General features: G+C 37.2%; 3 protein-coding genes across 3 annotated transcripts; 1 reads left to right on the top strand and 2 right to left on the bottom strand.

The window, feature by feature from the left end:
• Positions 1 to 2284: 2284 nt before the first annotated feature.
• Positions 2285 to 3061, top strand: LOC110720593 (cell wall protein RBR3-like; the record flags this gene model as incomplete). Its single annotated transcript, XM_021899634.1, has 1 exon — positions 2285 to 3061. A coding segment is annotated over one exon (777 nt), but the record flags the coding sequence as incomplete, so codon positions are not given.
• Positions 3062 to 17944: 14883 nt separating this feature from the next.
• Positions 17945 to 20681, bottom strand: LOC110720592. The gene is made up of 2 exons (XM_021899633.1): positions 20486 to 20681; positions 17945 to 18831 (listed from the first exon to the last, which is right to left on the bottom strand). Exons 1-2 carry the CDS (start codon positions 20679 to 20681, stop codon positions 17945 to 17947), a joined length of 1083 nt encoding a protein of 360 aa, XP_021755325.1.
• Positions 20682 to 22572: 1891 nt separating this feature from the next.
• On the bottom strand, positions 22573 to 23340 carry LOC110720591 (kunitz trypsin inhibitor 2-like). Its single transcript, XM_021899631.1, has one exon. The coding sequence runs from the start codon at positions 23338 to 23340 to the stop codon at positions 22573 to 22575; it is 768 nt and encodes a 255-aa protein (XP_021755323.1).
• Positions 23341 to 24026: the final 686 nt, after the last annotated feature.

The raw sequence follows: 24026 nt of genomic DNA, 5'->3' as shown, positions 1-24026 counted from the left end.
AACTTACTGATTCAGCACTTGAATATCATCTAAGAAGCAATAATCAACAATCTCCTGATACAACTTTGGTAATTTTTTCAAAGACTTCTTATTGCTTTTCATCACATGTCCAACAAACACAACATCAACATCACATGGCCCACATCCAACATATATTTTTGCCTTACCATTTACCCAAAGCATTCATGATTATAGATGAGAAAGAACTTTCACCATACTCCAGGTTAATCTTTTCTATCACATTCTGAACAATATTACTAACAAAATCACCCCTAAGAACATTTTCCACCCTTCCACCATTCTCCCCACCCCCGACATTCATATCACAAGCCAAATCTGAAATACCTCCAGGCAATTTCTTCATTGATAACATAATATCAACAATTTCATCAATAATCTTAAACATTCTTGGATCATAATCCTGACTTTGCAAGACAGGAGATGAATTACTAGAAGCACGAGCCACATCACGCTTCTTTAAACTTTCAACCTTCTTCAAATGATAATTTGTAACAACTTCCATATTCCTCTTCATTAACAAAAATTGCTCATGAATAGCCTGAAAAATAATAAGTGAATAATTAGAAAGATAACTTTAGCTACAATAAGTATAACTTTTAACATAAAAAGTATAACTTTAGCATTAATAAGTGCAACTTTTAACTTACATCAGTAGCAACAGAATGAATTTCTTCATCAGATGCCATACTATCAGGAACATAAAACTTAATGATCCTTTTTCCTAGTGATGCATCATCAGCATTGTCACCTTGAGAAACTTCAGTTTGCTTAGCTCTTTCAGGTGAAATTCGAAGAGGCAGCTGATCTCCGAACACAAAATTCTGAGATATAGGGTATGTAGTAGTATCCAAAATACCACAACCAAAGGACTTAGCCTCAACTTCTTTTTTCACCCTATCACTGATTTTCTTATCAGTCGAGTGTTTGATAAGAGGCAAACTACAATCTTGTGCCTCATTCCTGAACTTCAGACGCTGAAAATACACAACCTCCAACAACAAAAGACAACCACCAACACTGTCTTGACTCTTACTTTTCTTATACTTCAAAATAGCCCTACACAACCTTTCATGAACATATTTACACCAATTGATATTCTTAATTTCATTAACATTTTCAAGAGCTTTAACAAAACTCAAATCGGCAGTTCTATTTGCAACAGGTGCTAGAAAGGTAGCAAAAGCAACCATCACAAATAGTCTCTTAAACAACTCCCCACCATCCTTTAACTAAACAATCCTAGCCTCTAATTTATGCAAAGGTATGCCTGCACTACCAGCAACATCAAACATACTCCTCCATTCTTGTTTCAATTGAAGATCAGTACTTCTAGTACTCTCTACAACATCCATCCCATTATTCAAAGGTAACTCAAATACATCATAAACATCATAGGGAGAAATAACAAATTCCTTCCCAGGACTTATAGAAAACATGCAACTAACAGGATCAAAATGATCGAGCAACCAAGGAAGTAAAGTTGTAACAGTTCTAGTCAACTTTAAATCCAACAAACCACCAAATCCTATTTCAACAACAGATTTAACTTGCTCATCAGAAAAATCTTTCATGAGATCTACTAATGTGTGCGGTCTGCAATGGGTACTGAAAAACCTATCCAAACTGAATCAAAAAAAAGAAGAAAGGAAAAATAGAATGAACAACTATAACTTTAAAGAGAATAAATACAACTTCAGAAATAATAAATGCAACTTTAGCAAACACAAAATTATAACTATAAATAAGTACTAAAATATAGCTTTAATATCATTATCCATAACTTTACATAAAATTATCCTAAATATTGTATTAGCATATAAGTTAATTATCACATCTATCTTACACAATGTCCATAACTTTAAGGGCATTATCCATAACTTTAAGGGCATTATCCATAACTTTAAGAGCATAATCCATAACTTTAGAAATAATAACAATAACTTCAGAAAAGGGTACTTACATTTCAACATCGGAATCAAAATCATCTCTCCCTGATATACTTGCAACATTTTCGTCTTCTTCAGCATCAGCATCTGGTTTGTTTCTATTTTCAATTTTGACAGGCTTGTCAACCACTCTCCTCTTCTTCTCAGCAGGACAAATACTGTCCTTCACCATTTTCCGTTTCTTCTCAGCTGGACAGAGACTGTCCTTCACCATTTTCCGCTTCTTCTCAGCCGGACAACGATAATCTTTTTTTCGTTTTTTCTAAACAGAAGCATTATTGGATGCCTTAGCTAGCTTTTTCTCAGGACGACGATAATCCTTTGCTGGATTTTTCTTAGCTGGACGCCGATCATCCTTTACAAGCTTCTTTGATTTCACACTCAATTTTCTTTTTTTCTTATTTCTCTCAACAGATTCTTCCTCACTTTCTTCTTGGTCAGAATACTCCTCACTTCCCTGCTCATCATCACCCTCATCCTCTTCTGAACCCTCCTCATCATCACCACCATCCTCTTCTGAACCCTCCTCATCATCACCTCCACCCTCTTCTGAACCCTCCTCATCATCACCTCCACCCTCTTCTGAACCCTCCTCATCATCACCTCCACCCTTTTCTGAACCCTCCTCATCATCACCTCCATCCTCTTCTGAACCCTCCTCATCCTCACTTTTATCCTCCATCACTGCACCCTTCTTTACTGCAGCCTCCTTCACTGCACCCTTCTTTACTGCAGCCTCCTTCACTGCACCCTTCTTTACTGCAGCCTCCTTTACTGCACCCTTCTTTACTACAACCTCCTTCACTGCACCCTTCTTTACTGCAACCTCCTTTACTGCACCCTTCTTTATTGCACCCCCCTTTACTGCAGCTTCGTTCACAACACCCTTCTTTACTGCAACCTCCTTTACTGCAGCCTCCTCTACACTACCTCCCTTCTTTCCACCCTTCTCCACATCAACATTAACTTCATTGCTTACATCATTAGCACCTATAGAAAATAATAGTATTAAATTGAAAATCATAACTTTAACTAAAAAAAGTATAACTACAACTATAATTAACATAACTTTTATAAAACAATCAGACATATGATTCAACATAAAGCATAACTTAAGCAAACATTTATATAACTATAACAAGCTGACAATGTTGAAGTTTAAAATTAACATAACTTTAACTAAATATAGTATAACTATAACTATAATAAACATAACTTTTATAAATCAATCTGACATATAATAAAACATAAAGCATAACTTAAGCAAACATCTATATAACAATAACAACTAATTTTGTAACTTTAACAAATGTACAAAAATCAAGAAATTGTAATTGTAAATAGAGAAATTGGTAAAACCTTGAGCATCATCAGATCCACCAACAGAGCTTCGCAAACCACGTCTCCTTCGAAAATTCGAAAGACCACCTCTAAACTTCACCATCGCAAATTCAAGAAATTAAACCCTAAAATTCAAAATAAGAACGATTAATTAATTAAATACTGACATAAACAACAAATTGAACGAAAATGCAAGCAAAAACTGAAAAAAAACTACGTTGAAAAACAAAATATGAACATAATGAACCAGGAAACCATAAAATATGAACAAAATTACGATCAAAAACAAAAAATACCATAAATCAAACTAATATACTTACGAATACAACAAATTACAACAAAAACAAAGAATTCTACTTAAAATTGAAATAAAGTAGAGAATTACAAGTTAATAATACATATGTAAAATGAAAAACCATAACAAATCAACAATTACAACAACTAATGAACAAAAATTATGCAATTAAAACCAAAAATAATTTAAAAACTAACCTCAAAAACCGATGAGAATCCAAAATTCAATTTGTCAACTAAAGAAAATCAACAAAACAAAGGAAAGATGAAGAGAAATTGCAGAGAAATATGAACAGAGGAGTGAGAAATTGTAGAGCAGAAAATAAATGAAGAAGACGCGCTAAAATAAAAATAAAAAAAAATGGAAAAAAGAAATAACCGCTGGACTGCACGTGTGAACCCAGTCCAGAAGAGAGAAGTGGGCCAGTTTTACACTAAGTTAGTGTAAGCTGGCCTTTTTCAAGAATTTGTGGAGTATTAATGGGTACGATCATAATTTTACAAAAATAGAAGAAGTATAAAATTATTTGTTTGATTACTCGTGAGTTATGACTAGACTTGATTATTGGGTAGGGTAGCGTAATGATAATAGGGTTAGGGTCAAGATTAAAGGGTTTTTAATGGAGAGATTCTTTAATGGACGAACCCTTATTGGGTAGGGTTCTTTAAGGAAGCCAGTAAGGACATTAGACAGGTAGGGCCAAAATGTTTGTCCAATTAATAAATAAAGGAAATAAATAGTGTAAAAAAATTACATACTCCGTAGTAGATAATTTCGTATTCATATATACTTACTAATGACTTTGTCCAATATTTATTTAATTGATAGTTTGTTGACCCGTGACCTGCATTGACCCTATAAAATATGACCCTCTTTGACCCGACCCGCATGACCTGACACGATCCGCCTAATAACCAAGTCTACTTGTGACTTTGAAAGAAGCACATGGACGATAATAGAGGAGCTAAGTCTTAATGCATTAAAGCGGTCTTATTTATAAATTTGTATTTCAATTAAAGGGATTAATAATTGGTTAATTCTTTTGATTTAGCAATAGTGAACAAGACAATTTGTCTAGGCCCCTCTTCTAGTCCAAGTAGCTAAATAAATATTCGTAGTAATCAATTATCAAGGTTAGCCTAGTTAGTTGGAGGCTCTCCTTCCGCCTCTGCGAGAGAGGTTCGATTCTCACCCAAAGCAAACAGGATCTTCAATTTCCCCCTACTTGCAAGGGAATTCTCCTGACCCATTAAAAAAAAAGAAAAATACACTTTAATAATCCCAACTAAGGATTATTATCTAATAATCCTAACTATGCTATGTGTTTGCCTCCAATGGTCCCAATGATCGGTAACCTGTTGCAAGGGTAAATATTTTTTTTTTTTGTTTTTTAAAAGCCACGTACGTGTCAGCACGTGATTGGTGTAATTTAAAAAAAAAAAACAATTCCCAGCCACCCCCTCCCCTTCCCCGTGAAACCATTTTCGAACCCCAGCCCACCGACAAATGGCCGGTCGGATGACCACCGCCCACCTCCCTAACCCCCCGTAAACGGCCGGCTGTCCCTTCCCCAGCCCAGAAACTCGTTGTCCGACCTTATCAATTATATTCCCGATTTTCCAACCGCGCGTCAAACCTTGTCAAGGATTCACTTCCTTTTGAAGCCTCACTCCGGCAACACGTCAGTTCCCGCTCACCACCAAGGAATTTCGGCCAACAACAACAATCAACGCGATTTGCTCTTTTCTTGCTCGTTGAGGCTTGCATTGAAGAGAATTGCGAGCTGGTTTAGTTGGTGGTTTCCGGGATGGCTGTACAGTGGTGCGGTGGTTTCGGGGGTTGGTACAGGTGCAATTTGGCTGGTTGGCTGGGTGGTTTCGGGGGTTGGGAGTAGGTTAGATAGGGGTGGTCGGCCGGTTTCGGTGGTTAATGGGGGTGGCCGACCGGTTTTCGACGTGTTAACAGGCGGGGTTAGGGTTTGGCAGTGGTTGTTGGTGGCTAAGCTTATTTCACTAGGCGAAAAACCCCAATCCCCACCGGTTCAAACCATACATTCCCCACCGGTTTTGAACCGGTTTTGATTTGGGGGGTGCGAAATCCCAAAAGATTTCCCACCGGTTCAAAACCGGTGGCAAAAAACCATTTTTCCCACCAGTTTTGGAGTGAACTGGTGGCAAAAGCTTTTGATTTATGTTATAATTGAGCACTTTTCCCACCGGTTTTGGGGTGAACCGGTGGCAAAACTATAACATTTCCCACCGGTTTTCACACTGACCTACTTGCAAGGGAATTGTACCAAAAGTGCCCCAAAAAATTAATTTTTTTTTTTTTTTTTTTGCATTTTTTTCACTTAAATTGTACCAAATACTTATATATAATCATAATATACATAAAACACATATATTTGCCTCAATAACTTGTAATATTACACTTTAAAAACTGGAAAAAAAAGAATATAGCTGTTTTGCTGGGCCTGGTGCTACAACGTTGTGAACGATAATGCATGTTAACAAGATAATTATAAAAGCTGCCCAGAACACCTCCGATAACTCCAAGAACTATCACAACCAGGATATCATAACTACTGCTGTTCTGCTTCTGCTACTGCTACTATTGTTCTGCTACTGCTTCTGCTACTATTGTTCTGCTTCTGCTACTTTGTGTTCTGCTTGCTGTTCTGCTATTGCTATTCTGCTACTGCTTGCATTGCGTTGCTGTTCTGCTATTGCTATTCTGCTACTGCTTACAAAAATGTATTTGTTGGAATCTGTGTTAATAAATTAGAAGAAACAAATCCATTCAGCAAGGTGATTTTTCTAAGAGCATAGCATGGATACTGGAAACTATATGCAACAAAATAACCTAATAAGGAACCATAGAGTTGCATGATCCCTAAAGAGAAACATCAGACCCATAGTCTAAACTAGATGCAGCATTCTTTTTTGGAAGAAAGTAAAAGAACTTCAATCACTTGGACCACATGGCCAACAGCCCGTACTATTCAGACACCTCATTTTATATCGTGTTGACTGCTAGGTACTTGACACTAAAATAAGTGTGTAGACAATTTATTATCACATTTCGGACCAAAATCATCCAAAATCTTTCATAAAGCAGCTAAGTCTGACACTTAGACAAGATCTCCTATCCAATACAAATAGCCAATTCTGAGTAACATAGCTTCTTATCATCCATATGTTTTCCCTCTCTCCTTCTTAGAGACAGTGTATTAGGACTGCCAGTTCATAAATCTAAAGGTGTGGACAAAGCTAAATAAGGTCAGAGCCCATACGCTACAAGTAACAACTAACAGCGGTACGAAAATCCAAGATAGAAACAGATAAGGTCAAAGTGAGGGTTAAATAAATTTCAAAGGAAAAGAAATACTTGGATAAGAGAGAATGTGTGGTCCAAAAAATCTAAATTATATAAGATTTACCGAGAAAGGAAAGATGCCAAGTGAGTACGAAATTCATGAAATGGACCAAAACAGAAAGTAGATAGCAATTCATGGAACGAAGGTAGTAGTTAATAATAAAATGGCACTTTATATCATGATAGCAATAGAAAATTAAATGTTTGTAAAATAAGACAAAAGAAAACATCCATATAATAATAAAATAGACTGGCTTCATCAACAAAAACACCACATGCAATCCTAATAAGACAAAGGAAGATATCCATATACGAGTAATAGAAGAAAAAACTGCTTCATCATCAAAAACACCAAATACAATCCCTCCTAAAATAAAAATGCTAATATGATATTTTATGAGTCGGCAAGGAATTCGTTTGACAAAATTTGTTGGCTAGTTAGTAAGGCATACACTGAATCAACTTATTGCATGTTTATGCTTAGAAGCCTTAGACCTCAACTCGTTTGAATAAGTCGTCTCAAGACCAGCTGATTGCAGCAAAAATAAGTTGTGAGACCGATCTCATCATACAACTATAATTCTAGCGGCGAAATGCCTCTGCCTATTGCTAGAAATTTGTTTGATCACCTCACATGAATGATGCAAACTACAATATCCCAACAGTAAAAATCAGTTTCTGCTTCATAGTTCAGAGAAATTTAAAGTTCAAATGCTTCATTATTATACATATGCAACAAGCTATGATCAATCAAATGATCCAGAATTCACAACTTAAGTTAAGAAATTATTAATCTGATCGTATATATCCCTCTTCATTTTTAAGAATCTACATTTCTGTAACAAATGAACTCTTTTAATTATTCTTCCACAATTCAGATCAGATGAACCCGATTCGGATTTCATACACTTAACAGATTATCAAGCATATTCAAACAAATGATCCTCAGAAAATAACATATTGTACATAACTTTAACCGTATATGTTTACATCATCAAAATATGCATTAATAATATGAATTTTATTGTATGTCACCGACAAATCTTTTAGATCAAGCAAAGAAAAGACAGCAACAGTCCAAATATGAGCCACAAAATAATAACAGAACTGCTAAAAATCAGCTGAGTTTAATCTGATAAAATTCCATTCCAACTTCCAAAACTACTACTATAATTAAACATTTCATAGCTTAATTAAACGTGATTAGCACTAATAAGTCAAATTATGAAATATATGCAGATTCAACTATTCAAGGTATGCACATACCTTGTGGAGAAATCTGCCACCACCACCACCAAACAATCGAGTTGCCTCGTAAATGGTAACATGAAGAACACCATGTAATAGTATCTTCGCCATATTATATCAATCAACCTAAATCATAAATAATTGTATAAAATAAGAAAACATCATAATTATAAGCAATAATAACAACTTTTTGTAGCAAATTTATCAGATTAATTATACACTATCTATATAATTTTATATTTAACTGAAACAAACCAATAGTAATCTCTGAACTTATTTATTTATTTTTTCAGAAAAAAACAGATGAAAAACAAAACAAAATAACAAAACTGAAAGCAATAAAAAAATTAAGGGAAAAACACCTGAGGTAAACAGGATTATAGCTTGCAAAATCCATGAACAAGCAAAATTCACAATAAACTCAGATCATTAACATATCATATTAATTTCCAAAAAGATAATCTAATTTTGTCAATATACTACTGATTAGTGCATTAACACAATTATACTCTTACAATCATCAAGCAGTGTACTGAAATACAAACTTCTTGATAAGCCACTTCCTCACATATACTGGATTCAACATATACTATTTAGGACCACCAAGCTCATTACTTAAATCTTATTAGTTATAGACTACCACATGGCATAAGTGTACTGAAACGTAGTCTAAAGCATAAAAGCATCCGGTAGACATATTAAAAATACAGTAGGCTTACTCTGCATAAATACATTAATAAAAACTGAAAATTATTTAAACCATGAATATATAAATAATCTCCCCGACCTTTAAAAAAATTGGACCAAGACAAGAACCCCCCAAGACACAGCATGAAGTATATCTTGTTTGGATGCAAAGGCCAAACCATAGAAACTCACCTCTACTGGCTCCAACTCTAGAGAAAATCTGATGCAAGTTATACAAAATGGGTGATCACATTCTGATAGCAAACCAAGCTTCGTTCAAAGGCTGCTGTCTTAGCGAGCACACGTTCTAAGCACACACTGCACTCTATCTCTTGACTGCGTTTCAGCCCAACAACCACTCCCCAACCCAGCCACGACAGCCACCCCCTCCCCCTGCACCACCACCGAAACCACCCTCCTTCCAGAGCCACATAAGCGCAATAGACCCCCCGCCCCAGCCCCACCAACAAAACCGCCAAAAACTTGAATTCCTTAACCCGAAACCACCCTAACTCCCATCCCTTTCCCCACCAGAAACCCCCACCCCTTTCCCTGACCCGAAACCGTCGTAGACTCGAAACTCTACCCCTGAAACCATTCCCCCACCCCCAGAATTTGTGAATTTGTGTTTTTCCTATAAAATAAAATAAATAAACTACAATTCACAAATTAGCAACCAAAATTGACTCAATTATCAAACTAGACTCCAAAAATTAACTTAAATTCTTCGACTTTGTATAACCAATAGTTCAATTTTCCAACTTCGAATAACCCTAAATTGAGTATATACTAACAATTAAATACACGATTAACACTAGATTGTCAAAATTAATATCAGATGATTAAAGAAAAAGAAGCATCTAACCTTAGAGACTGCTTCAATGGAGGAGAGAAAGCTCAGAAGCCCCTTCAATGGAGAATTTCGAGTACGCTTAAATGGAGGAGAGAGAGAGGAAAGAGTACAGCGAGAAACGCTTAAATGGACGAGGGAGAGAGGAAGGAGTACGGCGAGAAAGATATGAAGGAGTACAGAGAGAGGAAGGAGTACAGAGAGGTTCGTTTTAATGGAGGAGAGGGAGAGGAGAGGGAGGTAGCGCAGGAGAGAGGAGGAAAGATCGAATTGAAGGAGAAAGAAAGAAGAATATAAGCGGTTTTTTTTTTTATTTCAACACTTTTCCCACCGGTTTTGTTAGAACCGGTGTAAAAAACATACTTTTCCCACCGGTTTGGTTAGAACCGGTGGCAAATCCATTTTCCCTCTTTTTTTTTTTTTATAAAACAAAACTTTTTCCACCGGTTTTCAAGAACCGGTGGCAAAAGGGGGGTGCCTTTTTCAATTTTTCTACTAGTGTTTGTTTTTTTTTTATGTTTTTTTTTTAATTTTGGACCAATCATGTGTTGACACGTGTCATGGTAACCTGTTATAATAGGTTGTTGACTTAGTGTTGACCAGTTGGCACTATTAGAGGCAAACACATAGCATAGTTGGGATTATTAGATAATAAACCTTAGTTGAGATTATTAAAAGTAAATCACCAATAATTGGGATTAGTAAAGTGTATTTTTCCTTACAAAAATGGAGTGCTTGTTAGAAATTTAGAATGGCTCATATATTTTTCAAAGAAAAACTTTTTATCATTTATACTTATTGGTAATTAAAGATATAATTAGTCTAAATTTTGTATTAGTAAGGTGCCAGCCAAAATGGAACACTTAAATAAAGCAAGGGTATTAGAATTTTGTTCAACTATTAACTAATAATTGTATCATACGTTTATTTTATTATATATGTCGCAAATTATTACTTCCTAGGTTTCAAAAAAAAAAAATTATTACTTCCTAATTTTAACATGCTCATGCATTTATCCCATTTACAAATAAAAAAGAATACGAAATATTTAACCCCCCAATTTAACCACGCATGTACCTTCATCACCACTTACACTACCTTGAGGGGCCGTTTGGTTGGGGGTAATAATCAAAGGGAAAGATAAGGAATAGGCTCCATTCCCCTTGTTATTGTTTGTTTGTCACCTCTTTGTCATTCCCTTTACCAATTTTTATTTTTGTGTTCACCCAATTTTAGTCTACACTGATTCCCTACCCCCCCCCCCCCCCAAGACTTTTCCATTCCCTTTCCATGGCCATCACCTTCACTTTCTCTCCTCAACACTAGAAAACCAAAACTACAGGCAACAACCACTAAAGGCCACCGTCGATGAATCCTCCGGCAGGAACTCTGATTAGCCTCCCTCCGACCTCTTTCCGCAGGAACCACTCCCCGACAGGAACCACAAATTGTCGCCCCTCTCTCCCCGGAAAGCGCTCCCCCTCCCCTGAAAACATCCACCCACCCGCGAAAAACCCTAGAAACACCATCCCCTCCTTGTACAACCGTGGCCGACGGTTGTACAAGGAGGGGATGGGGTTTCTAGGGTTTTTCGCGGGTGGATGAATGTTTTCAGGGGAGGGGGAGCGCTTTACGAGGAGAGACGATGGGCGGCGAAGGGTGGGGGATGTGTGGCGAGGGCCGCCGAGTGAGGCTGGGTGGTGGTTGGGTGGTGGGGAGGCTGGAAAAGTTTCAAAGTGAAGGAAATAGGTGGTTCCATGGTGGTGGTGTGGTGAGTCGACTAGTGGTTTGTTTCCTTCTGTTTTTTTGTGAAACAAACAACATTGTACGTGGAATGGTTTTTCATTCCATTCTCTTTCTTTCTCTTTGTTCATTCCATTCCATTTACCCTGTGCAAACCAAACAACCCTAAATCCTTAACACCACAACACCCATTACCATCAAGTCCATCATTAACCACCATTGTCATCTTTCCGACATTGACCACATTGTGTGACACATCTAGGGGTGAAACTAATTCGGTTTTAAACCGAACTAAACCGCAAACCGAACCAAATTAGAAATAAGGTGCAGTTTTTTTTTCCTAATATGGTTCGGTTTGGTTTTAAAAAAAAATATTTCGGTTTTCGGTTTGAAGAATTAAAAAACCGAAATTTCGACCCAAACCCCAAATAAACCCTAACCCAACTCTGATTTTAGCCTAAGTATATAAAGTAAAAAAAACCCTAATCTATCATTCCTCACTTAGCCTCTCGCCCTCTCTCACTCTCCTACTCCACTCTCACTGACTCACTCCCTCACTCCACCGTCCACCGGCGTCCGACCACCGTCCACTATCCTCTCAAAGGTATGCTAGTTGTTGCTATTAATCTTTACATATTATACTTGCGATGTTGCGATTCAATTGCTAAGTTCAAATGTTCAATTGCTTTAATTTTTATTGAGATTTACATATTATATTTTGCTGCTGTTATATGTGTTGGTTCTGTTCTGTTGCAGTTCTATTGTTGCATTGTCTATTCTACTGCTGTTGCTGCTAACTGCCTGATATGATGCTGTTAACTGCCTGCTCGAGTGCTCGGTCTATGGCTCTATGCTACTGGTGGTCTGCTGTGTTGTTGAACAATTAGTTTTTTTTTTTTTTTTTTTTTTTTTTTTTTTTTTTGGTGAAGTGTTTGATTTTTTTGTCAATTTATACGCCTTGTAACTTTGAAGTTAAAACTTGTTGTTTTATTATGTTGAATAGCATATTTCATATTTGTTTATATGGTTTGGTTTGGTTTTGATTTGGTTCGATTTAGGTTTGGTTCGGTTCGGTTTATGTGCAATAATATTTTATGTTTATGATGCCTTGATGGGAAAATTTGGAGTGGTTCGGTTTTTTCTTTTTCGAAAATCGAAATGTATGTGGTTTGGTTAGGTTTGATTTCAAAACTAATATAGTGCCGTGTGGTTTGCAAATTCCAAAAACCGAATTATTGTTGTTCGGTTTTGGTTTGAACAATGAATCAAACCGAAAACCGAACTTTCACCCCTAGACACACCACCCCCACCTTTCCTATATATGCCAATATACACACAAATATACTAATACACCATCAACTACTTTCTTACACTACCACTTCATTGCTATTCGTACAAGTTTACCACATTCCTTTACGGAAACCATCTATTATGTCAAATTGAGCCCAACTTTCTTCATCATTTTTTTTCTCAATTTTACTTCTACACATTTTCTCTTGTGATTCCAATACTCTCTCTTACTACTCGTACTCATCTATTAACTATTACTAAAACAAAATGTTGCTGACATCATCAATATCCACATGTCGCTCTCATAATAAAAAAAATCCCGCCTAAATACAAGTAAGATTGTGCATCGCACGGGTTCTAACCTAGTTTTTCCTTCTATATTAATTTTCAACTTTGACAATTCACACGAACTACAATTACTTTATCCATTCCCAAAGTGCACACCCCATCACACGCCAAAGAAGATAGAATTACAGGAAAAATGACCAAAGTGAGCTTTATTAAGAAACTATGTTCCATAGTAGACGCGTGGCAAAACTATTTACCAAACTATGCTTCGAGGGTAAAACGCCATCCAGGTTGGCGTTTTCACCATGGCCAATTTTTTTTTTAATATTTCAGTCAGGGAAAAAACGCCAGCCTGGTTGGCGTTTTACCCTAACTGACATTTAAAAAAAAATTCGACTAAGATAGAAAACGCCAACTTGGATGGCGTTTTATAGTTGCACTAAAAATGCCAACCTGGTTGGCTTTTTTGTATCGAGTATATTTTCAGTTTACTTATGTTTTATCATTGTTCTTCAAAAAAACAAAAACCCCCAATTCCCAAACCCTAACCCCCGCGCACATAACTTCGCCAATTCCTCCATATTTGCAGCAAATTCATCACTTCCCATTGCTTAGATCTTCATCACACTCAATAAAAATTGTTCCTCCTTCTTTCTTTAACACTTTTACGCAGTAAATTGATCGTATTTGAGGTATGTATGTAATTTAACTATTTTACTTGTTTTGATGTTTTTTGGGAATTTATGTTTGTAATTTACAATTTATGTTCTATATTGTTGTTCAAGTATGCGATATAAGTATAACTACATAATACATTGTTGTTTAATTATTGAAATTAAGTATATTTATATGTATGTTGTTTAATTTCAAATTAAGTATATGAAGCATACATTATTCTTCAAGTATGTAGGTTTTTTTTTTATTTTTTTGCTAAATATGTATATTTAGTGTGTAATTATGTAATTTAAGTACGTTTACAAACTACATTGTTGAATTAGGTACATTTAAATATATACTACATTGTTGATTAACTAGGTAAATAAGAACATTGTTGAACACTACGTTGTACATACGCTTAGCTTGAGGATTTAATGGAATCATTGTGGTTTTAGTTGTGTTGTGTATTTGTGTCATCTAATATGTGTTCCGATTGTTATGTAGCACATGGCTTCACAATTGATTGTTTTGTTATGCTGTTGGGGGGGGGGTGAAATTCTGTGTGTTGGATCGAACGTCGAGTATAGAGGAGGAAAAATGGAACCATTGGCATTAAAACCTTGTTTGACTTACAATGATTTGTTGAAGAAGGTTTATACTATAACTGGTTCAAACCCAACGAATGTTGAACTGAACATTAAAATGAGGTTTGAGAGTGTCAGTGGGATTCAAATCTTACCTGTTTTGAATGATGACCATTTGGAGGTTTTGAGGGTTGTCGTTGCAATGAGGTCTCTTCCCACTAAATTGTATGTGGAACTGGTGCCTATATATACTCAACAGACTATTCGATTGACAGAGCAACAACCTACATATCTTCCCTCATACAGTACAAGCTCGTTACAAATGCCCTTATACAACATTCCGTCATTTGAATATGGAATGAGATCTTTCAGTAGAATGTTACACGACGATCAATTTGACATTCCATTCAGTTCGCATTTTACTGCACTTGTACATGAAGGGGCGTCGGTGTCAATGTTGCAGCAACCTGGTCTATCTACCTCAAACAATGACATTTCATCACCGATGCAGTTGCATAATTACTCTCCAACGCAAGAACATGTTCAAGCAACACTATCTCAAGCTTTGGTGACTGCTGAAACTGTTGTAAACAACGAATTGTCTGTTCTTGATATGTATGAGGATACAAATGACGAGGGTGAGGGCGGAGGTGAGGAAGATGTTATAAACAACGAATTGTCTGTTGATGATGCTGTGGCTAGAACTCCATTGCCTTGGTTCACTCAAATAAAAGAGAACTATGAGGTGGACATGTATTGGGCTGATTCAGGGAGCCAGACTTCGTTTGTTGTCGGGGGAGAATTTGAGAAGGACATGATTTTCGACAGTAAGAAAGTTCTCCAAGAAATGGTGAAACTGTATTCCATACAATGGAATCAGTTCTACACCACAGTGACATCGAATGAGAATGTTCTTCATCTTAAATGCAAGAGGAAGTGTGGTTGGTCGCTACGTGGTACAAAAACAAAGCTGAACACACATGCCTTTAAGATCATATCTTACAAGGGCCCACATCGTGAAAACTGCATGATGAAGTTCCGCCCAGCGATCACTGACACTTGGAATCCTCCATAATCTGTGACTATGTGAAGTCGTTTGTGCAGAAAGATCCATGTTTGAGAGTTGAATTCATACAAGATCTCATCTCTAACAAATTTCAATTCGATGTTCCCTATCGAAGAGCGTGGTATGCCAAACAGAAAGCTATTGCGGAAATTTTTGGGGATTGGGAGAGTTCGTACAACAGACTTCCTTTTTTCATGCAAGCCCTCTAAGAGTCAAACCCGGGCACCGTAGTTTTATGGAAATACAAAGCTATTGTTGAAGGCTTTTACTACAGTAACATGGAGGTATTTGAACGAGTGTTTTGGGCCTTCAAGCCTTGTATCAATGGGTTTAAATATTGCATGCGTGTTCTCTCTATCGATGGGACACACTTGTATGGGAAATATAAAGGCACACTTTTGGTTGCTACAAGTGTTGATGCTAATTTTCAGGTATTTCCTCTAACATTTGCAATAGTTGAAGGGGAAAACACCTCTAGTTGGTGTTGGTTTCTAAGCTGCATTCGGGTTCATGTTACTGATCGAGATGGCCTATGTGTTATATCTGACCAACATGTTGTGATTATTGTTGCAATAATTGACCCGAATGTTGGATTTCATGAGCCACGGGCCTTTCATAGTTTTTGCGTTCGACACATGGCCTCTAACTTGAGGACTCATGTGAAGAACAACAATATGAGAGATATGTTCAAGGCTACTGCTTACCAACGCCAAGAAAAAAAATTGACTGATGATATGCGTTCTATCGGTGAATCTTGTGTCAAGTCCCTAGAGTACATTATGGATGTGCTGTTTTGCAGGTGGTCCTTGTTTCATGATGCTGGTCGTAGGTATGGAATACGACGTGTTAATGCAGATGACGTGGGATCCATACGTCGCTGACTTAGTCGATGCCATGCCCCCATATTTTCGTGATCATCAAATGGGGTGGCGTGCCATGACAGTCCTCATATGTTTGAGGTAGTGGAGGCTCACCTCCCCAACAGAGTCATGCTACAGTTCGGCATTCGTTAGGTCGTCCCCGCCACATGTGACACGAGTGTCCACTTGCACAGGATAGACCGACGAGGAAAAGGGGACGTAAGCTGGGCAGTTCAGCATGCCCCTTTCATTGACATGTGAGATCAGCGGTTGCAGCACATCGTGGATGGTGCGCCTTTCCAAGGCCGGATGGAGTATCACGATCCATACATGGTATGGTACAGGAGCATTATCCGACGCTTCATCAACCCTAACTACACCCCACCCTCAACTCATTATCATCTAGCTTTTGGAGACATCAGTGGATATGTGAGTTTTAGATGGATTTTTTTTATCAATTAATAATTTATGATATTATTAAATTGACTCATTGTTGACTTATGCAAGTGTTTGATATGCTGGCTATACATGATGCACTGGAAGTCTTGAGCATATCATATCCCACCATACCGTAGATAGATGAAATTCAAGCAATGACTGTGAGTAACTTACAGAGACATGGTCATGGTCATCTTATCCAAGGGTGGGACCAATCACAGCAACGTTCACACTGTGAGGTAGGCGAGAGTAGTAGGGAACAGACTCACACGTCCTCTACAGCGTCCTCGCAGTTTTTTGACATTCAGAAGGATTTCGCCGTACCCTTGTCTGCACCATACTCATCACAGGAGGGACAATTATCCAGCCAACAAACTCCTCCACAGACCTTATGCCCCAGATCCTTTCACAACGGTATCTCAGTACTATCGTCGTTGGAAACCGCGAGTTGATAGACAACAATTACGTCGAATAGATGAATTAGGATCTTAGAATTTCTTTTGTTAGTTTGTTGTAATCGGATTCTCTAGTACGTTGTATCCAAACAAATATTATCAATATTACTGACTTTTTTAATTGATTTTCTGTCCATTATCAACTTCACCATATGCATTCATTCCTTTCAATTAACCGGTTGTTGTTGTTGTTGTGGCTGTTGTTATTGCTGTGGTTGTTGTTGTTGTGGTTGTTGCTTTTGTTGCTGTGTTTGTGGCTGGTGTGGTGTTGTTGTGTTTGTGGCTGTGGTGCCTGCAGTTTGCAGGTTGGATGTTGCAGGAAAAACGCCAACCAGGCTGGTGTTTTTAATGCAGGGATAAAACGCCAACCAGGCTGGCGTTTTTACCTTGGCCAATTTTTTAAAAAAGTTTCAGTCAGGTTAAAAACGCCACCCTGAATAACGCTTTTGCCTTGACTGAAATTTTTTAAAAAAATTTTGCAAGGGTAAAAACGCCACCATGGATGACATTTTACCCTGAAAGCTTAGTTTGGTAAATAGTTTTGCCACGCGTCTACTATGGAGTATTGTTTCTCAATAAAGCTTCCTTTAGTAATTTTTCCAGAATTACAAAGATGTTATAAACTCAAATTTCCAACAAATAATAAAAAATAAAAACCTTAAAATGCTATCAATAATTCTCGACCCTTGAGAGTTTTAAAGAGATAAAGGCATCACTACAAACAAGATCCAAAAGCATGTGCTATAAATAAAGCAATGTATCATTATCACATCTAGCGACAATGGATATATTAAAAAAAATTAAAAGTCATAATCATCAATAATATCTAATTGTTCTTCCTCTTTAATTACATTTCTTTTCCTACAATCAAAATATAAAACTGCGAATATTACATAACTCCATAACACAAACCACCCTAACAAAACCACCAATCCTACCATACATCCAAACCTCATCTCTACCGTCCACGTGTACCCTCCACTATCATTCGCTAAATCTTCACCGTTAATCACCTCAATCATCTGCCTTCCTATAAAACCCGAAATTGAAAGTATCAAGCCCGCCAAAACCCACCCACAAACCCGCCTTCCTTTCATTAAACCCCACCCAACCCATATCGCTTCATGCCCGACCCGGCCCTCTACTACAGACACGACAAGCCCAACTGCAAGCACTGACATTAGATACACCTCGACCGCCACCTGGGCCACCGTCAAGTACCAGTACTCGACGGCGACTCTATTTATGATGGGATCCAAATGGGCCCACCCCACCCACACGATAAAGTTAAATAAGCACGTGAGTATGGGTGGGGACCATTTGACCCTGAGAGCAGACATCGCTGCGCTCAGGGTCACTTTCTTTTTCCTGCGTAGAGCAGCATGAGTCGAAACAACAATAGTAGTCAAAGCAATCAATGACAACACAAGAATAGGAACACCGTGAAGGAGCTTACGACGAAGAAGCTTCCTCGAGTCAGCTCGAGACTCGTCTTGAACATTGGCTGCTTCTATCCAAATAGGAACCACATCGACGAGCCATTGAAGGCGGGCGATGTGAGATTTAAGGAAGCGTGGCGTGGCGGAGACGGAGTTGGAAGTTATGAGGATGGCTAGTGGGAGGGTGGTGAAAGTGTAGAGGATTAAATAGAGGTTGGGATTGCGTAAGAAGATGATCTTCAAAGAATCTAGGAAAATGGAAAATAAAGGAGTTAAGAAGTTGGATTTGGAAATTGTTCTAGTTGAATTAATTTCATTCTCTAACATTTTGAATTTAGTATAGAAATTAATTGCTGTTTTTGAAAATATTATGTATATTTGAGATGGGTTTAATTATAAGTAGAGGATTGGATTAAAAGGGAAAGAAAGTCGCATTCAAAAAGAAGAATGAAAGTAAAGTCGTCCAAAATTGAAGAAATTAGATGAGGAATGAGTGAGTACATGGCTAGTTGTATTGCCCTGACAAGGTCGCGTGTGATCCGCAATTTCTTTCAATAATTTTTTTGGTTTTGTTTAATTGAAAAGTGCTTAGGGAGGGGTGCGTGAGAAGTGCCTAATTGAAGATTTTCCGTGGGTTGTGTTTGGGGAATAATTTTTCTTGGTCTTACATAGTCAAATAAAATGGTTTGCTTTTTAATTGTGGGTTACCTTTCATTAATTACGAGACAAAAATCTGCAGCATTTGCATTCTTAATAGTCTTTGGGTTTAGTCTGAAGTTTAGTATAGAAATTAATTGGTTTAAGGGCGCGTGTGTTCGGCAAAATTTTGCGGTGAAGGTAATTGTTAGTTGTAATTTTAGCTGTAACAAGTTATTAGCTGTGAAGATAGATAATTGAGGTATGTGTGTTCGGTAAAGTAACGATCGACTAGCTGTTATACATAAAAATCAATATATTTTTCCCCTAAAACTATAGATTAATTTTTAACAGTTGCCTTTTAATATTCAAAAAAAACTAATACTACTAAAACACTACACCAACCATTGCCAAACAATAATATATACTTCCTCTGTTCTAATAATATTACAACAATTGGAATTTTACCCTATTCATCACGCTTGTTTGACCACATATTATGATTTATACGTAATGTAAAATATAGTCATATGGGGTCTTGTTAGATTCGTCTCATAAAATACTTTCATAATATCAACTTTTTATAATTTTTACTCTTATATACTTATAGATATTTAGTATATAACATGTGCTTTGGGATGCGTAATCTCATTCTTATTGCAATATTTGTGGAACAGAGAAAGTATATTTTTTAATTAAGTAGTGGTTTGATTTGGTCAAAGCACTTAAAACTACTCTAAAGTTACTACCTGTCGAACACGCCCTACGATGTGTTGTCATGGCGGCGTGGGTTGGTGCATAGATTGGTATGGGCCTATGGGATCTCATACTAGGGAAGAATAGGGATTCTAAACTTCATAGTCCATATTTGTCTAAATTTGATTGGTTTATTTTTGGAATAGTTTTTACATCTCATTACAAAAATAAATTGTGAATCTTAGGGGTAATTAAGTAGCACTAGTAGAAAAAAGCAATTGGACTGCCCCGAATGGGAAGCGATTATTGTATTCCGCTTCCAAAAACCCACAAAAACCCACAAAAAAAAAACACAAAACTGAAACATACAAATGGGGAGGGTTTTGGGTTGAACCGCTTCCTAATATTGTAATTGGAAGCGGTTTAATGTTTAAACCGCTCCCCATTCCTAAAAAAAACCCTAAAAGTAATACTAATACGAGCCTCCACTCTACTCACGCCTCCTCCTTTCTTTCTCCTCCTCTTCACTCTCACGTTCTCATCTCTCTCCTCTCATCTCCTTCTTCTCACACATCTCTCCTTTCTCTCTCCTCCTTTCCATTCTCATCTCCTTCTTCTCACCGAGCAGACCCCACCGAGTAACAACACCGACAGCAAACCCACCGAGCAGCCCCCACCACAGCAAACCATCGAGCATCACCGACTCACTGAGCAACAACGCAGCACCAACAACAACATCGACGAGGCGATACCCACCGAGTACCATCAACGTTTTTCAGATCTAATTTTAATTTAGATAAGAATTTAGATCTAGTTTTATTTTTTTTTTTCCAAATTTCATCTTTATATGCATTTCTGAACTGTAGCTTATGTTAGATTGCTTTGAATTGGTTAGCTTTATGGATTATTTGCATTTTTTGAGTTGAAATTTGGTTAGGGTTTGTAAATTTATTGATGTGTTAATGAATTTGTTTCAATTTATTTGCATAATGAGTAAACTTTGTGAACTATTTTTTTTTTTTATGTTCGTTCGTTGCGGTGGAGGCTTCAGATGCCGTGGTGGAAGAATAGAAGTGCGGTGGTGGCAGAATAGCAGTGCGGTGGTGGCTTCAGTAGTTTTAATTTTTTTTTAATTAAAATGCAATATTACAACAATTTATCAATGGAAATATATATTTTTTATACATATGTTTAGTTTTTATGTATCAATTTCTGTGAAAAAAGCAATTTTTTTTAATTTTTTTTAAGGCATAATGGGGAGTGGTTCAGAGCCCAAACTGCTTCCCATTACCTTCAAATGGGAAGCGGTTTAATGGGATGTCCCCCAAGCCCAAGCGGTTCAAACCGCTTCCCAATAGGGGTTTTGAACCGCTTGCCATTTGCTTTTTTCTACCAGTGTAGATATGAAATTCTAGGGGGATGAGGTGGAATTAGAACCCTCTTGGTATGAGATTCCTTTCTTAGCTTAAATTGCCTAACCAAACAATAAAATGAATGAAATTGACTTAAATTACATTTCAATCCATTCCAAAAGCTCCAACCAAATGAATTGAACCCTTAACTTATTGCTTATGATCTAATTTGATTGTTTGATTTGATTAAACTTTGTCCTTATATGTACGTTAATCTTAAAGGGAAAAAAATATATCAAGTGGGCTATGGTTTAGTTAGATTTGTAATATTGTATTATATTAATATGTATTTTTCATAATTATTTTCATTACAAAACTAAAAGGTATTTTGATAAAAATCCGCAGTTTAAAGGATAAAATGTAATTAAACTTATTCTTTTTGATCTAAATTGAGCTAAACTTAGTTTTTCTGATCTTATAAAACATAAGCTGAATTAAATCACAACTTGATCATTCAACAGATTTCCTCAATTTTTGCAAACGAGATAGATGATAACTGATTGTTCATTATCAGACTCAAATGTATGTATGATAATACACAAATTTTTATATGTGGCTAGCCACACCATGTGGCCAACCATCATGGAGGTTACGTTGTCAGTGCTATAGGGATTACTCACTCGGTCTGGGTTACTAAGTCAGTCAGGGGTTACTCGGTCAGGGCTTACTTTGTTAGTGCTATAGGGGTTACTTACTTGGTCTGGGTTACTAAGTCGGCCAGGGGTTACTTTATTAGTGCTATAGAGGTTACTTACTCGTTCTGGGTTACTAAGTCGGTCAGGGGTTACTTGGTCGGTCAAGGGTTACTTGGTCGGTCAAGGGTTACTCGGTCGGTCAGGAGTTACTCACTCGATCAGGGGTTACTAAGTCGTTCAGGGTTACTCACTCGATCAGGGGTGGTTACTTGGTCGGTTAGGGGTTACTCGTTGGTTAGGGGTTACTTAGTGTATGTCAACTGGCCACACGGTGTGGCCAGGTCAGCCGCAGACAAAAGTTGCTAATGATAATAATAACTCTAGGGAGCACATGCATATTAATTGAAAAAGAATGAAAAATTTGTTATTCATGCATCGCTTATATATCCGATACAATATACTCGTAATAAATACAAAACACTCTCGATGAACGAAAAAGAACACAAATCAAATCAAGCATGATACCCAAATTAAGGGGGAAAAAAGCCACACTCAAACAATGAAAAAAATTTAGGGTTAGGAAGATTTTGGCTTAGAAGAGGTAGTGATTTTAAGCTTTCTTGAACTTAACTCTAAGAGGTGGAGCACCAACACCCAAAAGCCAAGTTCCATCTTCTTGAACATAAACACCCAAGTCTCCGCAAATGGCCTCTTTGTAGCCGGGAAGATCATTAGCACTAGGGCAATACACCAACTTATAATCAAAATGAAATCTTGGGAAAAACCTCTCAATCTTAAACCAACTCTTGATGGTGTTAGGACCACGCAAGTTAATTGAACCACCAAGAATCACGTATTGTGTTTTGTTTTTTTGGTTTCCGGGCTTCAATGTCCATATAGGGGATTGGTTGCATCCATTAGAGGATGTAAAAGCTATGTTCATGTCTGTGGAGAATGTAATATTGGTGGAGCCGGACTTGATTGGTTTGAAAGTTATAGGAATGCCTAGAGCCTTTGTGTCTGTCTCTTGGACTACATTTAGAGGGCAATCTTCGTAGGCATTTTTAGGTCTTGTTCCTATGCCACCACCTCGGCGTTGGACGACTGGGAGGATGTAGTACTTTTGGCCACTTACCACTGGTTTAGCATCCGTGTCAAATATGTTCACTATGGTCACGGGAGCAGCTGGTGGTGGTGGTGGAGGGGTTGGGCCGTGGTCGTGATCATGGTCATGATCATCATGAGCTGCTGGTGGTGGTGGTGGTGGAGGAACTGTGCCATGATCATGGTCATCTTGAGCAATAACAGTGGTTAAAGTAAGAGTGAGCAAAAGGAGGAGGAAGGAGGAAAGAATAGGGCTATTATATTTGTTAGCCATTTTTTGAACTTCTAAGTTAGAATTTGAAATGATAATGTTAGCTAAGCTGGATGGATGCCAAGTATAACAATATGTCTCACTATTTATAGAAAACACATATGTACGTACGAGGAATACTTGAAGCGTTGACTTTCTTATGGATAATGGTTTGTACTTGTACTTAGTGGAGGGCATTAACGTTTATGCAATAATAATAAGCCTATAAATAACTAATCTACATCTGGTGGTGTGTAATGTGTATGACTTCTTTCTATTTATGTGTTCATTGTGTCAACATATTGTTTGCATTGACTTTGTTTAGGGAGGGGTGCGTGAGAAGTACCTAATTGAAGATTTTCCGTGGGTTGTGTTTGGAGAATAATTATTCTTGGTCTTACATAGTCAAATAAAATGGTTTGCTTTTTAATTGTGGGTTACCTTTCATTAAATACGAGACAAAAATCTGCAGCATTTACATTCTTAATAGTTTTTGGGTTTAGGGCTTGTTTGGATCACTTTCTTTTTACTGATCTGATCTGGTCTAGTCTGATCTGATCTGATCTGGTCTGGTCTGATCTAATTTGATTGTCTGATTTGATCAAACTTTGACCTTAAGTGTACGATAATCTATAAGGAAAAAATATATCAAGTGGGATCTTGTTAGATTCGTAATAATGTGTAGTTTATTAATATGTAATTTTCACAAT

Source organism: Chenopodium quinoa, unplaced genomic scaffold, assembly GCF_001683475.1.
Source record: "Chenopodium quinoa cultivar QQ74 unplaced genomic scaffold, ASM168347v1, whole genome shotgun sequence".
Lineage (NCBI taxonomy): Eukaryota > Viridiplantae > Streptophyta > Magnoliopsida > Caryophyllales > Amaranthaceae > Chenopodium > Chenopodium quinoa.
This window is presented reverse-complemented; position numbering and strand designations above follow the sequence as displayed.

Bases quoted from the DNA above. Each gene is read 5' to 3' on its own strand.
- LOC110720592 (XM_021899633.1), bottom strand. From the start codon at position 20,681: ATGGTACTCGGTGGGTATCGCCTCGTCGATGTTGTTGTTGGTGCTGCG. The intron at 18,832-20,485 runs GTGAGAAGAAGG...CCATTTTCCTAG, and splicing joins GAGAGAGAAAGGAGAGATGT to ATTCTTTGAAGATCATCTTC.
- LOC110720591 (XM_021899631.1), bottom strand. From the start codon at position 23,340: ATGGCTAACAAATATAATAGCCCTATTCTTTCCTCCTTCCTCCTCCTT.